Source organism: Cydia fagiglandana, chromosome 22, assembly GCF_963556715.1.
Source record: "Cydia fagiglandana chromosome 22, ilCydFagi1.1, whole genome shotgun sequence".
Lineage (NCBI taxonomy): Eukaryota > Metazoa > Arthropoda > Insecta > Lepidoptera > Tortricidae > Cydia > Cydia fagiglandana.
The window spans coordinates 6,472,615-6,497,399 of NC_085953.1; the positions used below are offsets into that span (position 1 = coordinate 6,472,615).

A 24,785-nucleotide genomic window follows, 5' to 3' on the forward strand; every position below is an offset into this window, starting at 1 on the left:
ACTTTTTAACACCGCGCGACTGAAAGAGACAGACACTGTCATTATCATGCTGTCACGTGGACAACTAAGACCATCATACAGATAGATTTATTTGTACAACCTAAATAATTCCGTTTGTAGCTCCTGGACTTTGATCGTGATTGAAATGGAATTATTGGACGAATCACGATAATTGTCCTTTGAAATAATCCAAATAGTCATTTAATACCACTTAATATGCCATAATATAAAAAGTCATAAAAGTCATAAGTGCGTTCTAGAGTGGAGACCCCGGCTAGGCAGAGAAAGTGTAGGCAGACCACCCGCCCGATGGTCCGAGGACATAAAAGAGACTGCGGGACCAGTCTGGATAAGAGTGACCAACAACCGCTCAAAATGGAGAGAGATTGGAGAGGCATATGCCCAACGGTGGGCGAGCACACGCTGAAGAAGAAGAGAGAAGAAGATGCCATAATATGAATGTTGACCTTCTTTGGCCACGTGGCCCGCCAAGACCCGTCCAGTTTTGAAAAGCTCGTTCTGGTTGGGTGCGTCGAAAGCAGAAGTAGAGGCAGGGCTCCAACTCGGTGGTCTGATGCCGTACGCGACGCTACGGGCGTCAACATCCAGGGGGCAATACAGCTGGCCCAAGACAGGGGGTTTGGAGAGCGATGGTGAAGAACTGCACTCCTGATGGTCACGACCCCCAGCCTTGAGGAACCGACAAAGAAGAAGAATATGCCATTCATTGACGGATACAACAGAATTGATACTAAGAATTGTCATAAAATAAATAGCAGGTACTAGATACAGAAGGTTCACTCTCTAACAAAACGCGTCTATTACGACAGATATGACGTCTATAGTTCGTTTTTTTAGCATTAGAAAGAACTTGGAAGAAGGTAAGCGATTTTGGCATGTCTTTTAATTGAAAAACGCTTATTAAAAATCAGTAACTATCGTTTATGAAATCAGAAGAATATAAATGATCGTATTAGATTCATAATTGTTACATATTTGCCCTAACTTATTTTTAAAATGTGTTTTTCAATTAAAAGACACATCAAGATTGTTTACCTTATTTCTAATGCTAAAAAAAACGAAGTATAGGTAAAGAAGGTTCACTCTCTAACAAAACGCGTCTATTACGACAGATATGACTTCTAGGTGGCGCAAGCGCGAGCAGGCGTCCGTTCCGTATCGGTGCGCGACAACTACTATGGCTGGACACCAAAATTGGTGTGGGCCGCATGTACTTGTAGCGACGCGACGATATCGAGGAGTGAGCCATGCCTGGAATTGTTCTAAACTGAAATAGATGTCAAATATGGACAAAAGAAAAAGTGATGTAGCTCTTCAAGAAATAGAAATATGGTCGGTAAATGTGATTTAGCTTGGATAACAAGATAGGCAGTGTAGGCAGACCACCCGCCCGTTGGTCCGATGACATAAAGGAGACTGCGGGACCAGTCTGAATAAGGGTGAACAACAACCGCTCAAAATGGAGAGAGATTGGAGAGGCGTATGCCCAACGGTGGGCGAGCACACGCTGAAGAAGAAGAGGAGAACATAATTTTTAAGAAAAAAAAACCGACTTCTATCGGGGCCGGTGAATTATTGTAGATGGTACACTATGTAGAAAAGGAGGTAAAACCATCCACTTTTCTACTAGCATTTCGCTACTGTAAGGGTCGTAGTTCTAGCCTAACCTAACCCACTTCTCTGATAGTAGTTCGGTTCTGTGAGGATCGATCGAACCTAATCAAACCCACTTTTCGAGTAGCATTTCATTTCTGCAAAGGCTCGCAGTTCTAACCTAACCCACTTAGGGCCACTTACACCATTCACTAACCCGGGGTTAACCGGTTAAACCTGAAGTTATCATGGTTACCAGTACAATATAACACTGAGTTAACGGTTTAACCGCTTAACCCCGGGTTAGTGGGATGGTGCAAGTGAGCCTTAACGGCAAGTCAAAATCGAAATTCGTAATCACCAAACATGTCACTATACGTCGTTAAAGAGTTCTGTTCTGGTCATCATCAGCAGTTCCGCTTCATCAAATGCGACAGTTTTTAATTTAAATGCTTGATTTTATGATGAAAATACAAAAAAATCTATACCTACGTATGCCTTTAATATTTGAAGAGTTCCCTCGATTCCTTATGGGTCCCATCATCAGAACTCGAGCTTGACAAAAATGTGACTTAACTTGCTTAACAAACATAACGAAGAGGAAAAATCGCCAAACGTGAACTATACGTCGTTGAAGAGTTCTGTTCTGATCATCATCAGCAGTTCCACTTCATCAAATGCGACAGTTTTTAATGAAAATGCTTGATTTTCTGATGTAAATACAAAAATCTCTATACGCATGCCTTTTAGATCTGAGGAGTTCCCTCAATTCCTCATGGATCCCATCATCAGAACTCGAGCTTGACAAAAATGTGGCTTAAAAACTTAACTTGCTTAAAAAACATAACGAAGAGGACAAATCGCCAAACGTGTACTATTCGTCGTTGAAGAGTTCCGTTCTGATCATCATCAGCAGTTCCACTTCATCAAATGCGACAGTTTTTAATGAAAATGCTTGATTTTCTGATGAAAATACAAAAATCTCTATACGCATGCCTTTAAAATTTGAGGAGTTCCCTCGATTTCTCATGGATCCCATCATCAGAACTCAAGCTTGACAAAAATGTGGCTTAAAAACTTAACTTGCTTAACAAACATAACGAAGAGGACAAATCGCCAAAGGTGAACTATGCGTCGTTGAAGAGTTCCGTTCTGATCATCATCAGCAGTTCCACTTCATCAAATGTCACGTTTTTGAATGTATATGCTTGATTTGTTGATAAAAACACAAAAATCACTATATGTATGCCTTTAAGATTTGAGGAGTTCCGTCGATTCCTCATGGATCCCATCATCAGAACTGGATTTTGACAAAAACGGGACCAATCTGTGTGCATATACATACAATCAAAAAAAGAATTTTCAAAATCGGTCCAGTAATGACGGAGATATGGAGTAACAAACATAAAATAAACAAAAAAAAAAAATGAAAAAAAAAATTAAAAAAAAAACATACAACCGAATTGATAACCTCCTCCTTTGGGATTTGGAAGTCGGTTAAAAATAAAAATATAGCGAATTGTAGCGGCATATACTACGACATAGGAATACTTACAATGTTTTTGCTAAACAATAACAAAATAATAATACAAGGCATTAAGTGCCGCGATTCGTGATTTGTTTAGTATGATCGTGACATCGCTGGTTTTTTTGTGTCATACGCTGTACTCGTTCGCGTCTCTCCAGTAGACTTCGCAAAGTTAAGATTAAGACAACCTAATAAAGTTAATTTTTACGACGCACGGATGGAAATAGGTATACTTTTTCAGTACTTAAGACTCAGATAGGACAACGTGATATATACTTACCCAGGTTGCAGTCTTTTTGTATATTGTCTACAGAAGTGACATTTATTCTAAAATGTGTTTGACCCTTTAATCAAATAGCGGCGATATCGCCTCTCGGATATTACTATGAGAATTGAAGAATGAGATGTCACGACTTGTTATTAGAACACGTCGAATAGGGCCTAAAGATTCGACATTCCCATCAGCGTGTGTAAGATCAAAAGTGATCCATCTTCGTTTTGCATGTTGTGCCATCCGTTTGATTGACAGCCATTCAGGGCAGATACACACCTCTATACACGTGTAATGTACTTTGACTGGGGTTGTCAACTTAATAAATAAGCCTCGTAACCTCGTAAGGCCGACCACACAACATTTTCCTTTTTAGGGTTCCGTAAAAACGGACTGCTATTAGTAAGACTTCGCTTTTCGTCTGTCTGTCTATCTGTAACCTGGCTGTATCTCATGAACCGTGACCGTGATGAATTGTCAACCCTAACCACCGCATGTAACTTTAATATAGATAGACATATAAGGGGGTCTATACTATATGAAAGTTACATGCGGTGGCTAGGGTTGACAATTGGGACAAAGTATTCATAAAACTTTACGGGCCTAATTCAGTTTAATTGTTTTATCCCTTTCTTACATATACATAAGTCAATCAATATGACAGATAAAGACAAACGATTCATAGCTAATTCAGGCCAGTTATGCGTTTATGAACAACGCCACTAGACTGAGAGCTCTTTTAAGATAAGCCGCCGTAAACCACGTAAAGATTTAACACAGCCTCTCTTAAATAAAGTCCCATCTCGCTAAGACGTTCCAAGTCCGATGGGACCTTGTCGTACCAAGTTTACATGTTACATCCGAAAGCCTCTGAGACACTTTGCTTGGGACGTTTGTCATGGGCATACCTCGAATTTTAAAAAGTCGCAGCACGCACCGAAACCGAAAGTTCGATTTTGCTCTAGTTTCGGCCGAAACCGAATCTTTAGTCGGAACTTTCGAAAATACAGTTTCTGCGCGGCCAGTAGATCCGGCAGTTTTTTAGCCGAAGCCGAAACCGAAGCTTCGACGTAAACATGATTTTTATGCTGAACTCCGCCCAAATTAAAACCATAATATCGGTTGGACACTAGTTGCTATTAAGAGCCAACAGGAGTAGTCAGTTTTCCATACAAACGTACTCGACTGTTTCCTCCGTGGGTTTTGATGCTAGAGCAATGATTTTTTCAACACAGATTAATATTATCAATATCTGTGTCGGAGCGTTTTGCTTTTTTTGATATTTTTGTTTCTTAAGGCGCTAGAGCCCTTCAAAAATGGCTTAAATGGCCTAATTGACTATACCGCAATGAGAGGCGTAGTATTCAAAACTGATATCAATTAGCCAAAAAAGCAAAACGGTCCGACACAGATAATTTCATAATCATTTAGATTTCCAAATTTGGTTACGCTTGCTTAAGTTTTGGAGGAGGATACAGTCGAGTACGAAACCTCAATTTTAGAGATTTTTACGCAGGATTTTTCGCCTTGTCGCACTAGTTTTAGGGGCCGCCTCCGTTAGCGAGACGGGTATATTTACCTAAAATATTTAAAACTCAGCTCCTGTTTCGCCTTAACTGACTATATCAAGTCAAGTACTCACCGGTACAATGTCCCCGAATGTATTTTCTTTACGCCGTCCATTGCGCTGCTGATGCTGCTATCATGTCGGTCCAGCCTTCCCTAGTGTCTCTGTCGACTTAACGCCATCACTGTTCGAAGATTCACCTACAAATGTACCTGGAACAACACATTACAATGCTAAGGGGTCGTCCAGAAATTATGTGATCGTTTAGAGGGGGGTTAGATTGTGGGGGTAAGAAAAATATCACCAATTTCGCGACCTTCCTACACTGACTGAAAATGCCTTGAATTCGGTTTTCTACAATCAAACGCCCGCCAACACTTACGTAAAGATTTACAAATACAGTTAGATACGAGGAAAACTAATAACGAAATTTGATAACCCAGACATAAACGTGACCATGCAAGCCCATTAATCTGATAAACATAATCTTACAAGCCTGTAAAAAAGTAAAAGCGAGTAACGTCGCAAGAAATTGTAGCTCTTACATTAAAAGAAATGTTAAAATACCTATTGTTTGTCTTAAAAACAATGTTAGTCGCGTTCACAGCGACTATGAATATGATAATCACTATAACCAGGTTAATTGCGATGGCAATTAGCTGGGATGTCGCTCCAAACCCTAACAGGAGTCGAACATGAAGATAAACCAGTATAACGCGCTCTCCAATCAGTGGAGTATCGATAGGGTGGCAAAACGGGCAACATTTTTTTATTATATGTAGTTTTTTTGTGTTTTCGACATTTAAGGTTCCGTCACACGGGCGCGTTTTCCGGACGGGGCGTGAGCGTTTTAAATGTAAAAGCAGTGCGCCCCGCTTACGCGCCGCCCGCAAAATGCGCCTGTGTGACGGAGCCGGAGCAGAAGCAGTGGGGGTTCTCTATAACAAACGAACAAACCAATATGGCATAAAAATATTTTATTATATAAATACACTTAAGTATATTATTAGTAAGCCATTACTTGCCTTTTTTTGTGAATAGTCATTGCCAAATGTGAGCCGATGAGACATGCCTATTAGCTTTGTCAAATAGACTCCACACAATTGCAAACAAGTACTCGCAGCACCAAAATACTAAGGCATGTACATTGTTGATTATTCTATACAAAGTAAATGATCAATTGTGTTGGCATTTATGAATAGGGGCCCTTGAGGTTGCATGCAAATCAATAATACATTGTGTATACAAATTCATAGGGTTTTGTATAGGTTTGAAACATGTTTAGTTTTCTAGCATAATCAGAAGTACTGAGCCTATACCTGAATAACTGTGATGTTCAATGGGTACCTCATTGTTGTTTGTCAACAGCAGTGGCGGCGCATCCATAAAAGCCGATTCCCACTGGCTTGCCTGTTTTTAGACGTTTGAGCAGAGTTGCAAAGGAAATATGTACGCCAAATTAGCCCCGGCTTGCCTACGGATATGTTTGACGCGCCGCCACTGGTCAATAGAGCAGGATTCTAGCTGTATTTAATATCTTACCAGCAGAGGACCGTTTCTCAAAACCTTGTAACTTGTAATATGAGCGGATGACACTTTTTGACAGCTTTTGTTAGAAAGGGACTTCCCCTTGTATTACAAGTTACAAGCTTTTGAGAAACCGGCCCCAGCCCATTATTGTCCCTTCAGGTGTCTTAAAACATAATTTTAGTGTTCTAGGAATTATAACTTTCTATAAATTATTAAATTTCCATCCAATCATATTTTAGATACATGTTAATTCTTGATTTACATACAAATAAGGGTACAAATATTAGTGATAAAAATCCTAGGAATTCTAATTAGAGTTGATCATTAATTAAATTACTAAAATATAGTGGATAAAGAGGGACAAACAGGTTTACGAATAAAAATACTTCAACACACTTAGATTGGATGATTATCCCTATTTGTTTGTGCAAATTTATGCCCTAAATGGATCCCCACTAATTTTGTTACATCCTACATTTAGGTATTATCTATGATTGAGGGCAACTATTGCATACATAGTCATATAGGTACCGGTATTACAGTTAGTTTTAGCAACATAGTCTCATAAAGAATCAATAGAACGCAAAATTAAAAGTAGACACTACTTCACTATTAAAAACTACTGACACACCACATACTTAACAATTTACACAAATTCCTGAATGAATACTTCATCAAATAGTAGTGTTGCACGAGCATACTAAGGAAAAATGCGCGAAAACTTGATGCTATAGAAAATCTATCCGTTTATTCAGAAAACGTGACTTGAGTATCACGTAGTAGGTAGACCTATACTATAGCGGTTCATTGATACATATTGTAGTACGGTTTAGCGTTGAAAATGTTACTCTAAGCACAAAACGGCCAGCCCAACATGTTCTAGCGCTTCGCACGCTACTATAGGCTTTCAAAACGTAAATACAAATGCAGGAATACTCACCGAAAAATGGCCACAAACGACAATATCTCACAAACTTAAACGATCAACTCATAGCGCTTTCAGATAAATGGAACGTGAGATAGTTTTTTACACCGACAATTTCCCGTACAAATGCACTTTCCAACAGCTTTTACTATTACGGCCTACTATCGCAAGTAGTACAAACAGTACGAAAAATACTTAACGTCTGACGTACTTTGCGCGAGGGAGCGGTCGGAATGTAATCAGTGGAGATTAACGAATAAGCCACCTAATTACACATTTACACACGAACACAGTCGAAGTATTTAATAAATTCACTAAATTTATTCCGCATATATGGATTTTATCACAAAACACCATGAAATAATTATTTTAGGCGTCAACGAAGCGATATCCGTCCGTCCCTCCTCCCTTCACCGTACATCATAGACAATCTGCTACGTCGATCATAGATAACATACTAATTTCTTATATGGCAATATCGGAGATTACGGTGACATGAGAAAAAAAACGCAAAATTCCTTTGCTTCGCATGGATATAAGATTAATTAAAAATATAAAAATCACGCCAATATGTCACTTACATATAAATGTGCGCAATTAAAAAAGGCCATGCGGTTTACTATTGTTGTCTCAGCTGGGATCCCAAGACAAACTCTTGTTAAAAAAGGATAAATGATTAATGACAGCACATAGGGTTCCCATAATTAAATTTAAATAAATGATGTCAAGGATTAAAAATGTATTCCTTAAGTTAATGTACATGTAGCCTTATTTATTTCCACACTATTGGTTAGTCACAGTTTTAATACATGTTAAATATTATCGCGTAATTATTATTTTTAGATAACACTGCGGCAAAATTCTACATAATATTCCGTTGCGCGTAGGTACCATTTAATAGTATTATGAAAGATTGTTATAGTTCGGCCCAGGACTGTCTCATTTCATACATAGACAGAGGGAATCATACTCAAGGCCTGTTCACTTCCTAAGAAAGTTATGTCCCCAAATAATTGCGCATGTGTGCGCCTGAAGCTTCTATGTGTGCGTTGGCCTCCGAGAAAAAGTTGCGAGTAATAAAAATAAAAACATTTTTCTCCAGCAACATTGCTCCCAACTCTGATTTAAATTATCACGAATTTTATACATAATTCATCATAAAACGGGACTTAAAACGCTTAAAACTTAATTACACGCGATTAAGTAAGTTTTATAATGAATATTTTCTTCCAACTGTCTTTGTCAATATTCATAAAATATATGGAGGGTAGGTACGTCTACCCACCATAATAAAAAAATATATTTGTCAATTACTCTGTCCAACTGCTGTGGTTAAAGTTCATAACGAAAATTTTATTTATTAAATCTTTAAATAATAAATACAACGTAGCGGTACAACCACTTAAGACTGTAAGTCTGTACCTACATAGATTACAGCAATGCACATAGAAAATGTGCTAAATGCGAAGCAACGGCTGTTGAAGCAGCCAGAGTGAAATTTATACAGCTTTAGTGGGTTCAGAAGGAACCGAGTCATAACGCATCTGGAAAGCGTATTAATTAACCGTGAAGAAATGTATGAATGAATACAAGTTAGAAATCTGTGTAAAATGCCGTGTGTAAAGTGTAGTGTATCTGTGTGTAAAGTGTAATAGGTAGGCATGCCTAATATATAATACTGAAAACTTTGTGAATGCGCTTTATTAATGTCTATTTTTATTAAGTTGTCAGGGTTTAATTTTCAGTGTATATTTCTATATGTAAAACATAATACAATGTTATAAACATAAATATGCCTTTTATTTAAATCAATAGATAATACCACAAACAAGGGGTAATATTTGCATCTTTCATATATTTCGTGATATGAAGATAACAAATATGTTTATCAACATAATTACTATATACCTATAATACCAATACCCGCCAGGCTAAACCGGTTGTCAACTTTAGTTCCATTGGTACACATCGAGGGCGCCAGTAGTATAAACGTATAAACGGTTGGGGACATTTTTTTGTATGGAGTTACCGTTCTTCTCCTAGTGAGTATTATATTCTTTGATCATACTTTCCTTGTCTTACGCTAGTACTAGCACCCAAAAGAAAAGCAGAAGTATAGTTTTCTTTTTTCGTTACCGTGTTGTTACTGAGTGACAAGTTGTGTTAACCAGACTTTAATTATTAATGGATGATAATTCAAATGAGAATCATTATTCATTATATGTTTCATTTATTTATTCCTTTATTAGAATCTGCTAAAATTAGATTGCTTCGTAAGACTTTTAGAATGGTAAACAAATACACTCGAGATAGTATTTTACTTCATTTACATATTATTTGACTACATACTACATTTACAAAAAACTTGAAGAGTCATTTAAATAATAATATGAACTAGATATCTGAACACCTTTCATAAATAAAAGCGTTGCACTCTGACAGGTACCAATTGGGTACTACAAAAAATAGTACAAAAACTCACATTCCGTTATTCACGTTCAGTGAGTATCTAGCTTTATAATCTTTTTCTTGGCCTACACGACACTAGCGCCAAACATTTGTGAATCGCTGAGCAATCTTGAACATTTTTTGTTGTTTTGTGAAGGAAAATTGTCTCAAGTATCCATGTGTGCACATATATGTGTTATGTTGTGTGTGCGTGGTGATTTGTGTTAAATGCTGATAGAAAGAAATTAAAAATCAGGTATATTTTAACAATGAAACTTTCATAAATGAGAAGAAACGCAGTGTTTGGTGTTATCAAGTGCTAGTGAATCCGTCGGGAGGCGGTAATCGTGTACGTTTATTCGCTATTTGTGGATTCTGGATCTCGTCGACTCGATGTACCATAAACAAAAATGTCAGCGATCCTGATTTTTTGTTTCTTGCTGCATACCCATCGTTATACCTTAATTAGATCACACGAATGATATAAAATAATGTTAGACGCTTTCTCCGGAGGTGTCGATTCGTCGAGACGGCGTACCTGAGGCAATAAATCGGCCATAATAAACGTGTGTTTGGTGTGCTTGCGACAGTCTACACCCGATCTCATTGTTTATGTATGGAGTTTAAACGAGGAATTTTTACGGGATATTGCGGTGTATTCCCGTTTTAATTGAATATCTGGATTAAATCAGAGGTGGTTGTGTTGATACGGCGCGGGTCGTGGCACGGAGGCCAGCGTCGTTCCGTCCGTCAAGGTTTTTACATATCTCTATTTATACTAATCTCTGGATCGTTTGGTGCATAATGAAATTCTCGTAATGAAGTGCCGTTCCGTGGATTGTCGGGCCATGTGCCAATAACGGCACCGTGACGAAAGGCGTCGTCGTAACGTATGTATACAAACGCGTTTTGACGGTGTTTACTCATTCACAACCATCATATCTTTAATATTCTACCTTGGGAGTGCTCTCTGAGCCAAACAAACCCACATTCAACTCATGAAAGGACAAATCTATCCTGAACATGTACCTAATTAGTAATTCTAGTATATGATGGCATGAAAGATGCTGATAATTTTCAACATAACTCTTTCCACCTTCCTTTTGTGACAATCTAACATCATAACACGTCATAAAATAAAATAATGTGCCATTTGTAAATGATATGCTTTGAAACTTGACCGGGAAACTATTAAAACCTGATCATTGACAGAATATAGACAACATAACCCTTAAAATCTGCTTTTTAATTAATCAAATTGCTACCTCATAAGTTTAAATATAACTCTAGTAAAATACTTTTTTTTATGAAAGTCTTCATTGACATAAAATTATACCTAATTTTTTAAATATCATCATTCACTAATCGCATATAGGTACCTATAATCAAAAATGTATGTGATTTTTGTGAAAGAGTAAAGTAAACAATAATTTCAAATATTTCTATTTTGTATTCAAGATAACCTGAGAATGGTAAACAACGCAAAATCAGTAGTAGATATCAGCCTTATCACAAAAATGAGCATCAACTGTATTTCAATGTACAAGTAATTACTTTTCACAAAATATGAATATCATTGATATAAGTAATATCTCATTTTATTGCATCAAAAGGTAAATAAACAATGCATGACTTGATTTTAGTTAAGGCCCAATTTACACATTGATTAGTGTGAGTGTGAGTTCATAGATTTGCTACTAGATGCAAGTAACTTGCTTAACACTAATCCATGTATAAAATGAGACCAATACAAAACATTATTTTCATTGCCAGTATGATTCCCAAAGTTGACAGAGCTGCTACCCACCTAACAAAAACTGTCAATTTTGGGACCCAACTCTTGGCCGTCTTAATTGTGGCATATAATACCAATTATTGGCAACACTCAGATTTTATAGTAGTTTCAGGGCCCACTTAGTATTTGCTCGCGACCCACCAATGGGTCCAGACCCATAGTTGTTTGTGTGTAACATAACCCATACCCATAAATGTTCACTGTTGGGGTCAACATATGGGGTCCATTCAACCCCATACATGTGTATGATGAAATTTACAAGCATATGATCTGATGAAATTACATAGTCAAAGCTTGAATTCATGTCAAACACCATTTCTATAGTCATAATTTAACCACTACCTCATTCCTCATTTCATGATTGTCATGATCCTCAATGGCACAAAACTGTTTTGATCATGGCTGATTCACAAAAGCTGGCAAGAATAAAATGATCAAAACTTTCATTGTATAAGTGACACCGGAATTGGTATACAGTCTATGGCTGCCATCATCCGTGTAGGTAAATATATAAATTAATAAAAAATGTTACAGAAGGTAGTATAAAAGTTGTTACAGTAAAAGTGTTTTTCTAACACCATAGGAAACATTTTTTGTTTCCAACATAAAATCATTCGAAGGGATTACGTTCATGGAATCCTGGCTATACTCACAGATTTGCACTGGGGATGATATCCTAACCAATTCCCAAACATGTACCTATTCTGTTGGTGGTGAAAATGACAGATATTTATTAAATTCTTTAAAAATACAGGATAAACGTCACAGTTTCACAAATATTTTGTTGGGTGCGATAAGGCTTTCCTCTTTGTTTTTTTTTTAAATACAATACGATATTATTTCCTAGTATTTAAGTTACTAATTTTAATTGAATGTTACTCTTTCAAAGCTACACAAGATGCGTGGGTAGGCGTTGTAACATATAAATTCTCAAAAGGGACTTCACGTCGAATGCGTGCGGAGCAATGTGACATCCCTTATGAGGTTTCATACATTACAACCTGCCTTTTGTCGCAAGCTAGACTTAATTTTGTCCGTTTGTCTGTACAGTCAAGTTGGCGAAGGCACGTAGGGGTATGATTAAGGAGAAGGAGAAGGGCGGCGGCGCCCGCCTCAAGGACGAGCCCAGCGACTCCGCTGAGCCTGGTGAGTACCCCACACTGTTAACTGTACAAAGGTGGACCTTATTAGTCGACGGTGGAAGCCCTAAACCACGGCGTTGCATGAACAAGAGATTTCCTTTGGCAGGATTGGTCATTAGGACCCAAGGATGGATTTAAGAAGTGGAGCCACCGAGATTTTTAGGGGGGGGGGGGGCTCTCAACTTTATCTTGATATCTATATCATTTTAGCTACTAGGCCAAGTTTGGTATCATTTTCGTATAAATCGGGGATGTTGAATTCATTTATGATATTATTCCAGCACCATTCCGAAGTAAAAACACATAAAATATGAAAAAAATTGGTATAGAGATGGTTCGTGTCCCAGGAAAGAATATAGGATACTTTTAATCTCAAAAATAATCCCTAAAGGGTGTAAAAAGGGAGGTGGAAATTTGTATGGGGATTACCGTTAACTGTACGTGGACCTTATGCCTTTTGTAATAAGGACCACCAATGTACATACACTTAGGTAGGGCTGATCCGGCTGATTAAGACGATGCGAGAACTCGCATGCGAGTTTCATACCATTGCGGGTTTTGATTGGTCGGTTGAATTGGACGTAACCGACAGTCCGCAATGTAACTAAAATCACATGCGAGTTCGCGCGCCGTCTGAATCAGCCTTTAGGAGTGTTGCCGTTTGTACTGAAATTACATTTTAAAACGCTTATTTGGTGTCTATTGGCGTTTTTATTCAAATATTATGTATTTTTCCAAGGCATTTTTATTTAAACTTTATTGCACAAAATATATACAACATGGCGGACTTAATGCCAAATGGCATTCTCTGCCAGTCAACCATAGGGCCAAACAGAGATATCTACAATTGGCGCAGAGAGAGAAATATACCTATGACTAATAAACCTTACTAGATACTAAAGGAGGCTTGTATTGTGGCTGCCCAGACAACGGTAGGTACGAGTATATACTCGTACCTACCGTTGTATATTACATACATATGTATGTATGTAATATGCAAATACCCGAGTACGTAAAAACCGGGCAAGTGCGAGTCGGACTCGCGCACGAAGGGTTCCGTACCATAATGAAAAAAAAAAAAAAAATAGCAAAAAAAAAACGGTCACCCATCCAAGTACTGACCACTCCCGACGTTGCTTAACTTTGGTCAAAAATCACGTTTGTTGTATGGGAGCCCCATTTAAATCTTTATTTTATTCTGTTTTTAGTATTTGTTGTTATAGCGGCAACAGAAATACATCATCTGTGAAAATTTCAACTGTCTAGCTATCACGGTTCCTGAAATACAGCCTGGTGACAGACGGACGGACGGACGGACAGCGAAGTCTTAGTAATAGGGTCCCGTTTTACCCTTTGGGTACGGAACCCTAAAAAACACGACTCGAGAACAAATACCTGTGCTCATCAGTCATTACACAAATAAATGCTCTTACCGGGATTCGAACCCAGGACTGCCGTCTTCATAGGCAGGGTCACTAGCGTGGGGTCAAGACCTGGCCGGTCATTAAAGGGGGCTCCCGTAAATTGTAGCTTTTATCAAATAGATAGAGTAATAGGCTTCGTTCAGATATTTTTGTATAACTTGGACGCTTTGATATATCTGACGACGACTCTTCTTCAGTTGCGTGCGGAGAGTGCGAAAAAAATATTCATGATTTAATTAAAATATCATATAAAAACTAAAAAATGCGCGTTTTCCCAGAGATAAGACCTAGCTAGATCGATCTATCGCCCCCGAAAACCCCCATATAGCAAATGTCATAGAAATCGTTAGAGCCGTTTCCGAGATCCCCGAAATATAATATATATATATTATATATATTTAATAAACCAGATTTGCTCGTTTAAAGGTATTATATAATCAAGATACTAAGCTACTACGTATGACCTTTTTTACCTCGAGCCTTCTAATGCACCTTAAAACAAATACATCTCGAGATAACATTCATTTGTACAGTCGCCATCAAATATATCGGAGCGTGTAAGGCGCTCACAAATATCTGAACCCGCCTCTATTGTCAAGGCGTTAGAGTGCGTGCTCAGATATTGTGAACACCTTGGCTGCTCCGATATATCAAGATCAAGACATTTGTACGATCGTATTGAATAAAAAGAACAATAGAAATGCGATGGTGAAAGCATAAGTTATCGTCCATGCGTGTAATCAATTCTTCTTGATGGTGTACAGCTGTACAGAATACGAGACTGGATCTAATAGAAATATTATATTTAGTTAGATACGGTTTATTGGAGTGGAATCAGTGAGTTTATTTATTTTAAAACTAAAGGCCTGTGTCCATATTGCGCGGCAAACTATCGAACATTGGCTCGCGAGACAGCCGCGCGCAATGGATACCGGGTTGGCTCGCGAGCCAACTTGATCTGATCGTGTTGCAATGTGGAGACAGGCCTTAACGCTCGGAGTTGTAAGGGCCGATTCGGCAGGTTTGCATTTTGTAATATTCCAACTTGTGTGAAAGAGGTCACATATAGCACTGGAAGGGCACCGGGCCTAGTTTGCGAAAGTTAATTTTACAATAGTCCGAATATTAGAAAACTAGTATAATATAATACGAGCCCCGATGCATATGTTTTCGTCTAGTGAGACCATTTTTTGAGGTTCTCGCGTTTGTTCAAAAATAAAGTTTTAGTTAAAAATTACTAATATTTAATGCTTATACTAATGTAATTTAATTTTATATGGTAATACTCAGCAATAACTAAATCCAAATACAAGAAATACCGTTTGTACTGAAAGAAAAAAAAATACGAGTTTTTATTTTTTTATTGACGGGTAGGATTACAACATATGTGAAAAGGGCTATTACTAGGGAAAGCAACAGGACTCTGCCAATGTACTGACAATTTTGTTTCGAGCCCATGTATGCAGCAGTGCTGTAGGAGAGGACAATATGATTTGGACAACGTTTTTGAAAAGTACGTTTTTTCAACAATAACAGTCTCATGCAATTTTATTATACGATCAAAATAAACATCCCATTACTAGATCATTTTATGTTCATGTGTAAAATTTATTAAAATAAACAAAATTGTTGCGTGGAACTAGACGAAATAATTTGCATCGGGGCTCGTAAAAAAAATGTACTTATAAACCAAGTGAAGGTCGGCGCCTCCCAACACAAGTATTTATTTTTTATTTTGATTATAACTTTACACATAATATTCTGCTTACCGGGCGGCTCCATCGCCTGTATCACGAACCTTGAATATCTTAAAATATATAATAAAGATTTATTTATTTATTCTAAATACCGCGATATGAGCCTGTTCTTTTCTGTATAATAAATATAGCTTCTCGCTTGTCATTGACGGTGGGACGGCTGCCTAAGGCGGTCTTCACATTAGATGCGGATCCACGCCTCTCCGGTGTGCGAGCGGGACATGCTACACGTGCATAATGATGTCTCGCTCACACATCGGAGCCTCGTGCTTCCTTATCAGTGTCATAACCGCGTAAGTAAGGCCCCTTATGGCTATTTGGCTATGCCCGGTCAATAAAAAAATTGGCAATGTACCAAAATTAACAAGTTGGAAAATATGCATAATTGGCACTCGTCGGTAGGTGTAATTTATACCAATTATGTAACAATTGATGTTATTTCTAAATTTTATTTTTATTCATGTATTTTTCGACTGACAACAACTGTTAAGACTGCATCGAGCAAAATCAGCGAAAAAGGCAGTCACCGTTTAGTCGCTAGCGTCCACATCTCTTGATAAAAAAAATTATAATAAATATCATTATTATCCCAAAGAGTGTGTTTACAACGAATCACCCTTGAAAATTTGAAATCTTTTACAATATAATAAATACACTCATGCAAAGTTGTACCTAAAACGGGATGAACGAGTGTCAGCGTTTAGTAAAATTTGTATAAAAATTTCGATGCTCAAGCTATAAAATCGAGTGATTTCGAAAGCCAGATAACTGGACTACAACGAATCAGGCTTTTCCTATTTTTCCTCTTAAAGACAACAGAGAAATTCAATCGTAAACGTAAACTTTCGTAAAATTTCCATACATCCGCCATATCTGTCAAATTCTCCTTTGAATCAGATGCCCGCTGTGGGCCGTCCGGAGCGGACGCGTACTTAAAATCTCCCATTTTGACATTTCATTTATGACATAAATTCATGTCCGTATACGAATGATGATACCAGTGAAAAACTGTGTTCAAAATAAACAGGGTAAATGAATAATGTCACACGGAGATCCAGAGTCATTAAAATTTTGATTTGTTTTTATTCATAAGTCATAATACTTTAAAAATATAACAAATTATTTATAAAATATACGAACACAACCAAATCAGTGTAATTAGTTTCTTCCTAATTCACTAAAAATGAAAAAAGTTTGAAGATTTGTTTTATCTTATTGGAATAAATTTTCATTGTGCTGGCATTCATATTACGTCATTTTAAAAACATATATGACATAATGTCAATATACTAGATAGACAATTTATCAACAAATTTCTTCACATTTTAACGTAAACAATATAAATTATTAAAATTTTATTTATGAAGACGAAGCAATGTTGTTCACATAATATGAGCAATAAAATACTTAGTTTCAACCAGTTTTGTTGCTATTCTGAGAGCTATCACGTGCTTTGAAAGTTAATTCAATGATATATCATCAAGAAATTGAAATCAAGACTCGACCTGCAGTCTCAGCGAGTTTTTGTGGCTATATTATCAGTTGAAAGAACGATATTTAAAGCCAATACCAGCAGTGGTCTGGCTTACGAGTACCTATATTGGTTCCATGTGACGATTTTTATATAAATGTATCCATCAAATTAACGTGCTTTTATTTCATTGATATTCGGTGCAAAACGATAACTCAGTAACGAAGAATAATTACTTATCAGAAATGCCTTAGGGTTTTTTCAGTGAACGTTTATTTATAGGTATTTATGAGGTCTTATGTCTTATCAGCGTGGCTTTGGCCTTTGGACATTTTTGTAATGCTTTGTAATAAGGTAGGTGAGGTATCTATATCCCTAATTGTAGTAACCTTTTTTTGAATGAATTACAATTTAATTATTTAAATAAAAAAGTGGTCTACAAACATACATATCCGCTCGGTCCGCTAAAATAATTTAAGTGCCCTACATAATAGATATATTTAAGATTAACAATCAGTAAACATCATTAATTACGCTCAAATGCTTGTTTCAGTCCAAATTGGCTGAAATATTTCCGACATAAAACCTAAAGGTATAAAAGTACAATTTGCTAAGTAAACTGTCAATCTACATTAATTATAATAGATAGACTCCTAGAAGTCAGCTTACTGAAGATTATGAACAACATATATTATAAGTACTTTCTAAATAAAATACAATTTGTTTTTCCATGACTCATGTAGGCCGTATTTTACTATAGACCATTTTAAATTGAAGATGAAATTAATTCATGATAAAAGCTAATAAGGCCCGGTAATATTTTCTGTTATTCTTGAACTTATGTTCAAGTCAGTGTTCAACTGTCAATAATAAATCTAACATTTATTTTTTAATCACACCGCAAAGTTAATTTAGAAATATTTAAGGGGGCCCGTCAATGTATCGCACAAGAAGGGCGTCATTTCGAGAAACTACTGTAAACAAAAAATGTACTTCCTTAAAAAATAAGTGTTATATTTATTATTTCATAAACGGTAGTTTTATTATTTTATTACAGTTTATTATGGCAAATAATGAATCTCAAGCAGTTTTGTCTCTTACAACACCGACGTTCTTTGAGGGTTGAGTCGTCGTACTAAATGTATGGGAGGGTTTGATTTGAAGTTAATGTTTGGGATATTTCTGCATTTATTTAAAAAAAAGTTATTAATGTAATTTTACTCATTAGGTAACGCACTTTCGATATCAATTTGAAGTTTTCTGATATCTGTTATATTTACGGAATTGTAGCCTGGCCACACTTAACGATTACACCCTGTATAAGTTACTTCAGGACGCGTCATGGACCAGAACCCATACTATCCGGGACACAGGACACAAATTCTTTAATATTACGTAGGGCTAAAAAGGCCCTCTGTCGGTGCGGGTGACAAGGCCCAGTCCCGGGCCTTATTGAACGTATGAGATGAATTAGTAAATTTAAATATTTTAATATAGGTAATTATGAGTTATTTGATTTCCCGATAAGTTTTAAGTAAGCATCACTTACTGACTTACAAAAGTATAAGTGTAGTACCTGAATTTTATTAGATGTTTTTAAAGCCTTATTATCAACAGAGCTTTAAAAATTAAGTTATAAGTGAAATATAATAAGCATCTATAGTTGTAAAAAAATGTTACAAGACCTATAACTAATGAAGGGATAATTTTAGATAGAGTCCACTTTTTTCGAGTAGGTAAAGTAGACGATTTCTTATATCTTTAATAATAAAACTCCTAGGTTTAATTTGGTCTATGTCTACAAACCGCATACCTACCATCGCACACCACCATACTGTTAACTGACAGTTCGTAAACCTTATTACAAAAGGCATAAGGTCCACCGATGGACAGTTAAGAGCGTCGCCGTTTTGTATAGTCAAGGAATTTAAATTCCGACCCATTTCGTACTTTGTCACAGTGACAATCAATATGAAAGCCGCTAGAGACCTCATACGGTTGTCACTGTGACAAAGTACGAAATGGGTCGGAATTTAAATTCCTTGACTGTACCTATCTTAATACAAAAGTCAACAACGAAAATAATTAATTACCTAATACGTCACATACCTATGACATGACATGAACAAACAAGGAAAGCTATATATAAAAAGTGCTTTTTCTCTGTCTTCTCACAAAGGAAAGCTTTGACAGTTTAAATTCCTCAAAGAAGGTCAGTAGTTAACACTAAACTCGAAACAGCACCTTTTAAAAAAATATTAGGGGTCACTGACCTGTCCCAGTAAATTGAGGTAGTGTGCGTGAGCTGCGTTTGTGTGTGAAATGGGGGTAATATGACAGAATCTGAAAATTTACCCTCCTCGACGCCCTCTTAACTTGTTGACGGACGAAGTAAACGCAACTTGAATGTTAAGAGAATAAAAGAGTATGCGAGAACCTATAACCTATATCACCACGCAAAATAGGCGCATTAATATGACGTCGAGTTGCGGAAACCAAGCCCGCGAGAGCCTATAAGAGTATGCACAGCCACGTTTGATTGTTGAGCCATTTATTGATTGTCCATTTAGGGTTCTAGCTAAATTGGACATTCCATTAGCGAAACTATTGAACAACCAATTTAGCTAGGCCCCGAAATGGCCCAAAAATCGCTGAGCGTCATGGAACTTATGTAGGTCATTTTGAATACCTAACCCGCAAGGGCTAGGTGCATTCACGCACACTTACAAGAAATTGCAATATTTTGCAGTTCTATTCAGATAATAATGAAATGAAATACTGTTGACTGTAAACATGTTTCGATTTGGACGTAACATTTTTTATTGTTTTCGCCAACATTAACACATCTTATGAAACTGTTTATATTTTGGGAGAAACGGTGAGAATCCACAATTTGTGCGTACTGATGCCATCTTTTGGCTGATAATCGGCATCCCATCCCTAGATATCTACCTTAAACATTCCTTCTAACGATTGTTCTAAATAAAATAAAACAGTGTTAAGTTTAAACAGGTTTTTTTGTGATGCTCTTGATCACAAATCAGTCATACTTACCTTTCCAGTTTCGATTGAAGCAAAATGAAGATTCTTCTTCTTCGTTACAGAGTGGTCTTGACAGAGTGGTCGTGGCCATTATGTATACTTTTAAGCGACTCGTTTAATGACACGTCGCCATTCCTCCCCGTAGAAATGCTTTCCGTGAGCATTCGCTTACTGTGGCCGACACACTGGCTTTGGTTTGGTCGGTCCATCTCATTACCGATCTTCCTCTAGCCCTGTCACCTCCCACTCTTCCTTGCACAACTAGACGTTCTATGGATGTTCCGTCTCGCCGAGACAAAATGAAGATTACAAAATTATAAGTCATCGTAATTATGCCGAAACATATTTTTCCACTTGACCACCTCAGGTGTTACAGTATTTAACCATTTACAGCAATATTACCGGCTAAATACACCAGTATTGTATTTTTTTTACCGGCAAAGCGTTACAAATAATGATGAGTTTGATTTCATTATTCATTATTAACTTCAACAGGAATTCATTGTAACAAGTTTTGCAATTTAAACCCTGTTTCCTAGCAAATGCCTCAGGCAGACATTAACTAACAAACTTCATATTTTGACATCGACCACTTAAGACGACATGTTTAAAGGGGCCCACAGATTACTTTTATTAGACTGTCAGTTAAACGCAAAATTTGACAGCTCCGAACAACTGACAGGCTGATATCGTCCGGCGAACTGGTAATCAGTGGGCCCCTTTAATTCCTTTAAGACCTCAAAATTGTCGTAAATGGGCTTTGCTGACTTGAATTTTATTTTATATTGCATTAAGGAAGCTTTGTATATCTGTTTATTACATTTTGGTCTAATAATTTACAAACAGGGCATAATTCTGTCATGTTGCTCACAACTCCAAGACTTGAGTATTTAAAACCGGCGCCTTTATCACGTTTTTGGAGGGCTCATAGAAATGGCCAATAATCTTCATTGGCTTAATTCAATCTCAGGCGACCGCTCGCACCAATGAGTTTCTCGGAACATATGGCCGAAATATCACTTGATATTTAGTAGTTGCTCTTAGATAAAAGAAATCATCGTGGGGAAAGGGGATCGCAATAAAGCTCAGTAGACTTTAGTCGCTCACTTATAAATAAAACCGGACAAGTGCGAGTCGGAAAAAACGGCTAAAAAATCACGTTTGTTGTAAGGGAGCCGGATTTAAATATTTCTTTTATTCTGTTTTTAGTATCTGTTGTTGTTCAACTGCCAGACAGACAGACGGACAGCGGAGTAGTAATAGGGTCCCGTTTTTCCCCTTTGGGTATAGAACCCTAAAAACGTTCTTAAGTGGCACTGAACTACCTATTCAATATGTCTTTCCAACAGGCCACGGCTCCCGCCCGCCATCAGCGTCGCTGCCGACCCCGGCGGCGCTGAAGAAGGAGCCCGACGAGCCGGCACACAGGGTCAAAATGGAGCCCCACTCACAGGAGGACTCTGGTGGGGACTTGGGGGTCGACGGGATCAAGACTGAGATCGATGGCCTCATGGACAACGATGGTGAGTGTTTAAATAGTAATCACTGTATGAGTACCTTTAGAGAAGGTGATACAGGGTCAAAATGGAGCCTCTGACCTCTGGAATAAGAGGACTCTGGCGGGGACCTGGGGTCGATGGGATCAAGACGGAGATTAGCAACGGTAAAGAATTTGCCACTAAGGTCAAGGGCAGGGGTTTTCAAACTAAAAGGGGAGGTAAGGGAGAGCCAAATGCTACAGAAACCGGACCCGAAAAAAAACGGAAGACCCAAAAGCGTGGCTGACAGTTTGGAGTCCCCAATTCTGTACAGAAGAATAAGTACCTGTGCACACCGGATGCGTGTGCGTAGACGTGCACGTGAGTGTTGTAATATACAGATCTCTATGAGAGACGGCACACCGCATGCGTGACGTGTGCGTGTGGGGCTCTAACATTTTAGCTCACGCGCACGTCTACGCACACGCAGCCAGTGTGCTCTGGCCTTAAGGCTTACTTCTTTGTTTAATTTATTAAAAATTAACACATGTCAATTTCCACAGGTGACCCAACGAAGTCTCCGTCGTGCGACATGCCCGGGCCAGGGTCTCTCAAGTCCGAGAGGCTCTCATCAGACTCCAACGATATCTTAGACCCGCAGACCGGGCTGCGAGGATCATCTGGAAATATGCAGGTATATCACCAAACTACCATGTAAATAGTTGTGACTAAACACAATAATTACAATACAACACAATAAACAAACACATACAATACATGCACACAGACATAAACATAAAACAAGGAAAAGTATATTTACGTATAGGTACAAAGTTTTTCTTTTGATCCAACGGTCGCATAAACAATTAAACATCCATATCGGTGATTTTTTCGGAATCTGTGAAAAGCCAGTTCCTTTCAATAGCCAGTCTAAAAAATGACAAGTGGAGGCAACATTTAAGATACGTATTGCAAAATGTCATCTGCACTGCTCTTTGAAATTAAAATTTAGGTCCTTTTATTTGTCAAGGTTTCAAGGTTGTCAATATATTTTTTCTCCGATATGCTCGGAAATATTCACCTTACTGTAGCAAAAATAGTACGGGAAGTTCTTCGTTAATGTCAAACTCTAATTAAAAAACATCAAACTATCGCTGTCCTGTTCTAGCGGACGGGAAGTAAAAAAACACTACAGTAATAACTTATTACTGTAGTATTTTTTACTTTTTAATAATAAAAAACGCAAACAGCCAATTATTATTGCCGCGAGCCGCTTCTACACGACCCGATCAGCTAACTTTCACGTGTATGATCGTGCGAATACTGCTTAATAAAATCAAAGATTATATTTATATTTTTTTTAAATCTCATCCGTGTTCATAAAGCTTATATAGTTTGTCAAAGGACTTTCTCATTTCAAACATAGACAAAGACAATCATACTATCTTTGTCTTACACTAGTACTAGCACCCAAAAGAAAAGGATGGGTATAGTTTTCCTGGTTCTTACTGACTGAAAACTTGGTTTGACCAACTATATTGCACAATTATAATGAATGAACGAATATTGAATGGTACTGAATGGTAGAATAAGTGTGTGCCTTTAAGTTTTAAAAATTAATTGAAGAGGGAAATTGTTTTTGACATTTTGGATGTGAAGGTTTGATTTGAGTGATGCTTGATGCTTAAATAATAATTATTTTAGCTTATTTCCTCGCATGTTTGGAGAAAAGCACTATATATGCCTCGGCAGGAATCGCAATTCGTGGATTCGTCTTCTTTGTCGGACTCCGCTTCGCGTCGTCCGACAAAATCGAAACTCATCCACGAATTGCCCTTTCCCGGCCTCTGCAATAATGTACTATTTATTCATTAATTTCACTATAAAGCACGGACCTAAACACGTAGAAAGTCGTACATTGTCCCGCCATTTCCTATTTCCGATCTCAGCGGTAAAAGCTGCGAGTACGAGCGAGACAGCCATATAATTATTCACGTGCGATAGAGATAGGAAATGTCCGGTCAATGTACGATATTCTTTATGCTTAGCGACCTTCCTTTACCAAGAATCTCCAAAATCTACTATACTTCAACAGGACGGCAACCAAAATTGCCGCAACCCGAATGGGCCGGACATGGGCTCGTGCCGTATGGGCGGCGGCGGGCCCATGGGCCCCGGGGTGTCCATGGGCATGTCCAGCGAAGCGCAGACGCTGCCGTCGAATGTCATCAGCAAGCAGGCCGGCAGTATGGAGGTAGAGTACCATGTTGATTTACAATTTTAACCCTTATGGTGAAGGTATAAGGTTCACCGATCTTCAGTTATGAGCACGGACGAATAAAAATAGTAGCGCCATCTATAGAACGAAAGTTGACTTACTTTGACCAGATGTCTAAGGATGGTAATTTATCTGTCAAATATCTTGGTCCAATGCGTATTTGCGTCTCACATTTTGCTTAATGAGAGAGTGAGACGCAATGCACATTGGACAAAGAAATTGGACAGGTGGAATGTCACCCTAAACGCCGGACAAAATGGATTGAACTGAGAACTGGGGGCCTGCCGCGAACCACGTTCGACGTGTTGCCTCCCTGTCACACTTATGTACGAATTTACAAGTGCTACAGTGAGGCAACACGTCGAACGTGATTCGCGGTAGGCCCTCTGCTCCGTTAGATAGTGAAACCAGGATTTGAAACATTCATTTTTATCTCTTGTAAGAGTTTATGGTTTCTAAGAGTGATGCGTCCTAAAAGTATGTATATTTATATCCTCAAAAACTCATGTCTGCAT

The 24,785-nt window shown here is 37.8% G+C and overlaps 2 protein-coding genes and 1 long non-coding RNA gene across 4 annotated transcripts in view; 1 reads left to right on the forward strand and 2 right to left on the reverse strand.

Moving 5' to 3' along the window:
- Window positions 1-7,849, reverse strand: part of LOC134675469 (catenin delta-2) — a 70,134-nt gene extending 62,285 nt beyond the window's left edge. The window contains exons 1-2 of the mRNA XM_063533739.1: window positions 7,451-7,849; window positions 5,056-5,192 (exon numbers count right to left, since the gene is read on the reverse strand). Coding sequence (XP_063389809.1) covers window positions 5,056-5,096 — 41 coding nt within the window. The 5' untranslated portion in view covers window positions 5,097-5,192; window positions 7,451-7,849. The remainder of the gene's footprint in view (window positions 1-5,055; window positions 5,193-7,450) is intronic.
- The window catches only part of LOC134675480 (uncharacterized), a 118,186-nt gene that overhangs the window by 62,285 nt on the left and 31,116 nt on the right, over window positions 1-24,785 (reverse strand). The gene's annotated exons all lie outside the window — the stretch shown is intronic.
- The window catches only part of LOC134675409 (collagen alpha-1(I) chain-like), a 51,681-nt gene continuing 36,904 nt past the window's right edge, over window positions 10,009-24,785 (forward strand). For both annotated transcript variants that reach the window (XM_063533633.1, XM_063533634.1), the window contains exons 1-5: window positions 10,009-10,232; window positions 12,729-12,824; window positions 21,864-22,037; window positions 22,556-22,686; window positions 24,088-24,246. In XM_063533633.1, coding sequence (XP_063389703.1) covers window positions 12,755-12,824; window positions 21,864-22,037; window positions 22,556-22,686; window positions 24,088-24,246 — 534 coding nt within the window. In that variant the 5' untranslated portion in view covers window positions 10,009-10,232; window positions 12,729-12,754. The remainder of the gene's footprint in view (window positions 10,233-12,728; window positions 12,825-21,863; window positions 22,038-22,555; window positions 22,687-24,087; window positions 24,247-24,785) is intronic.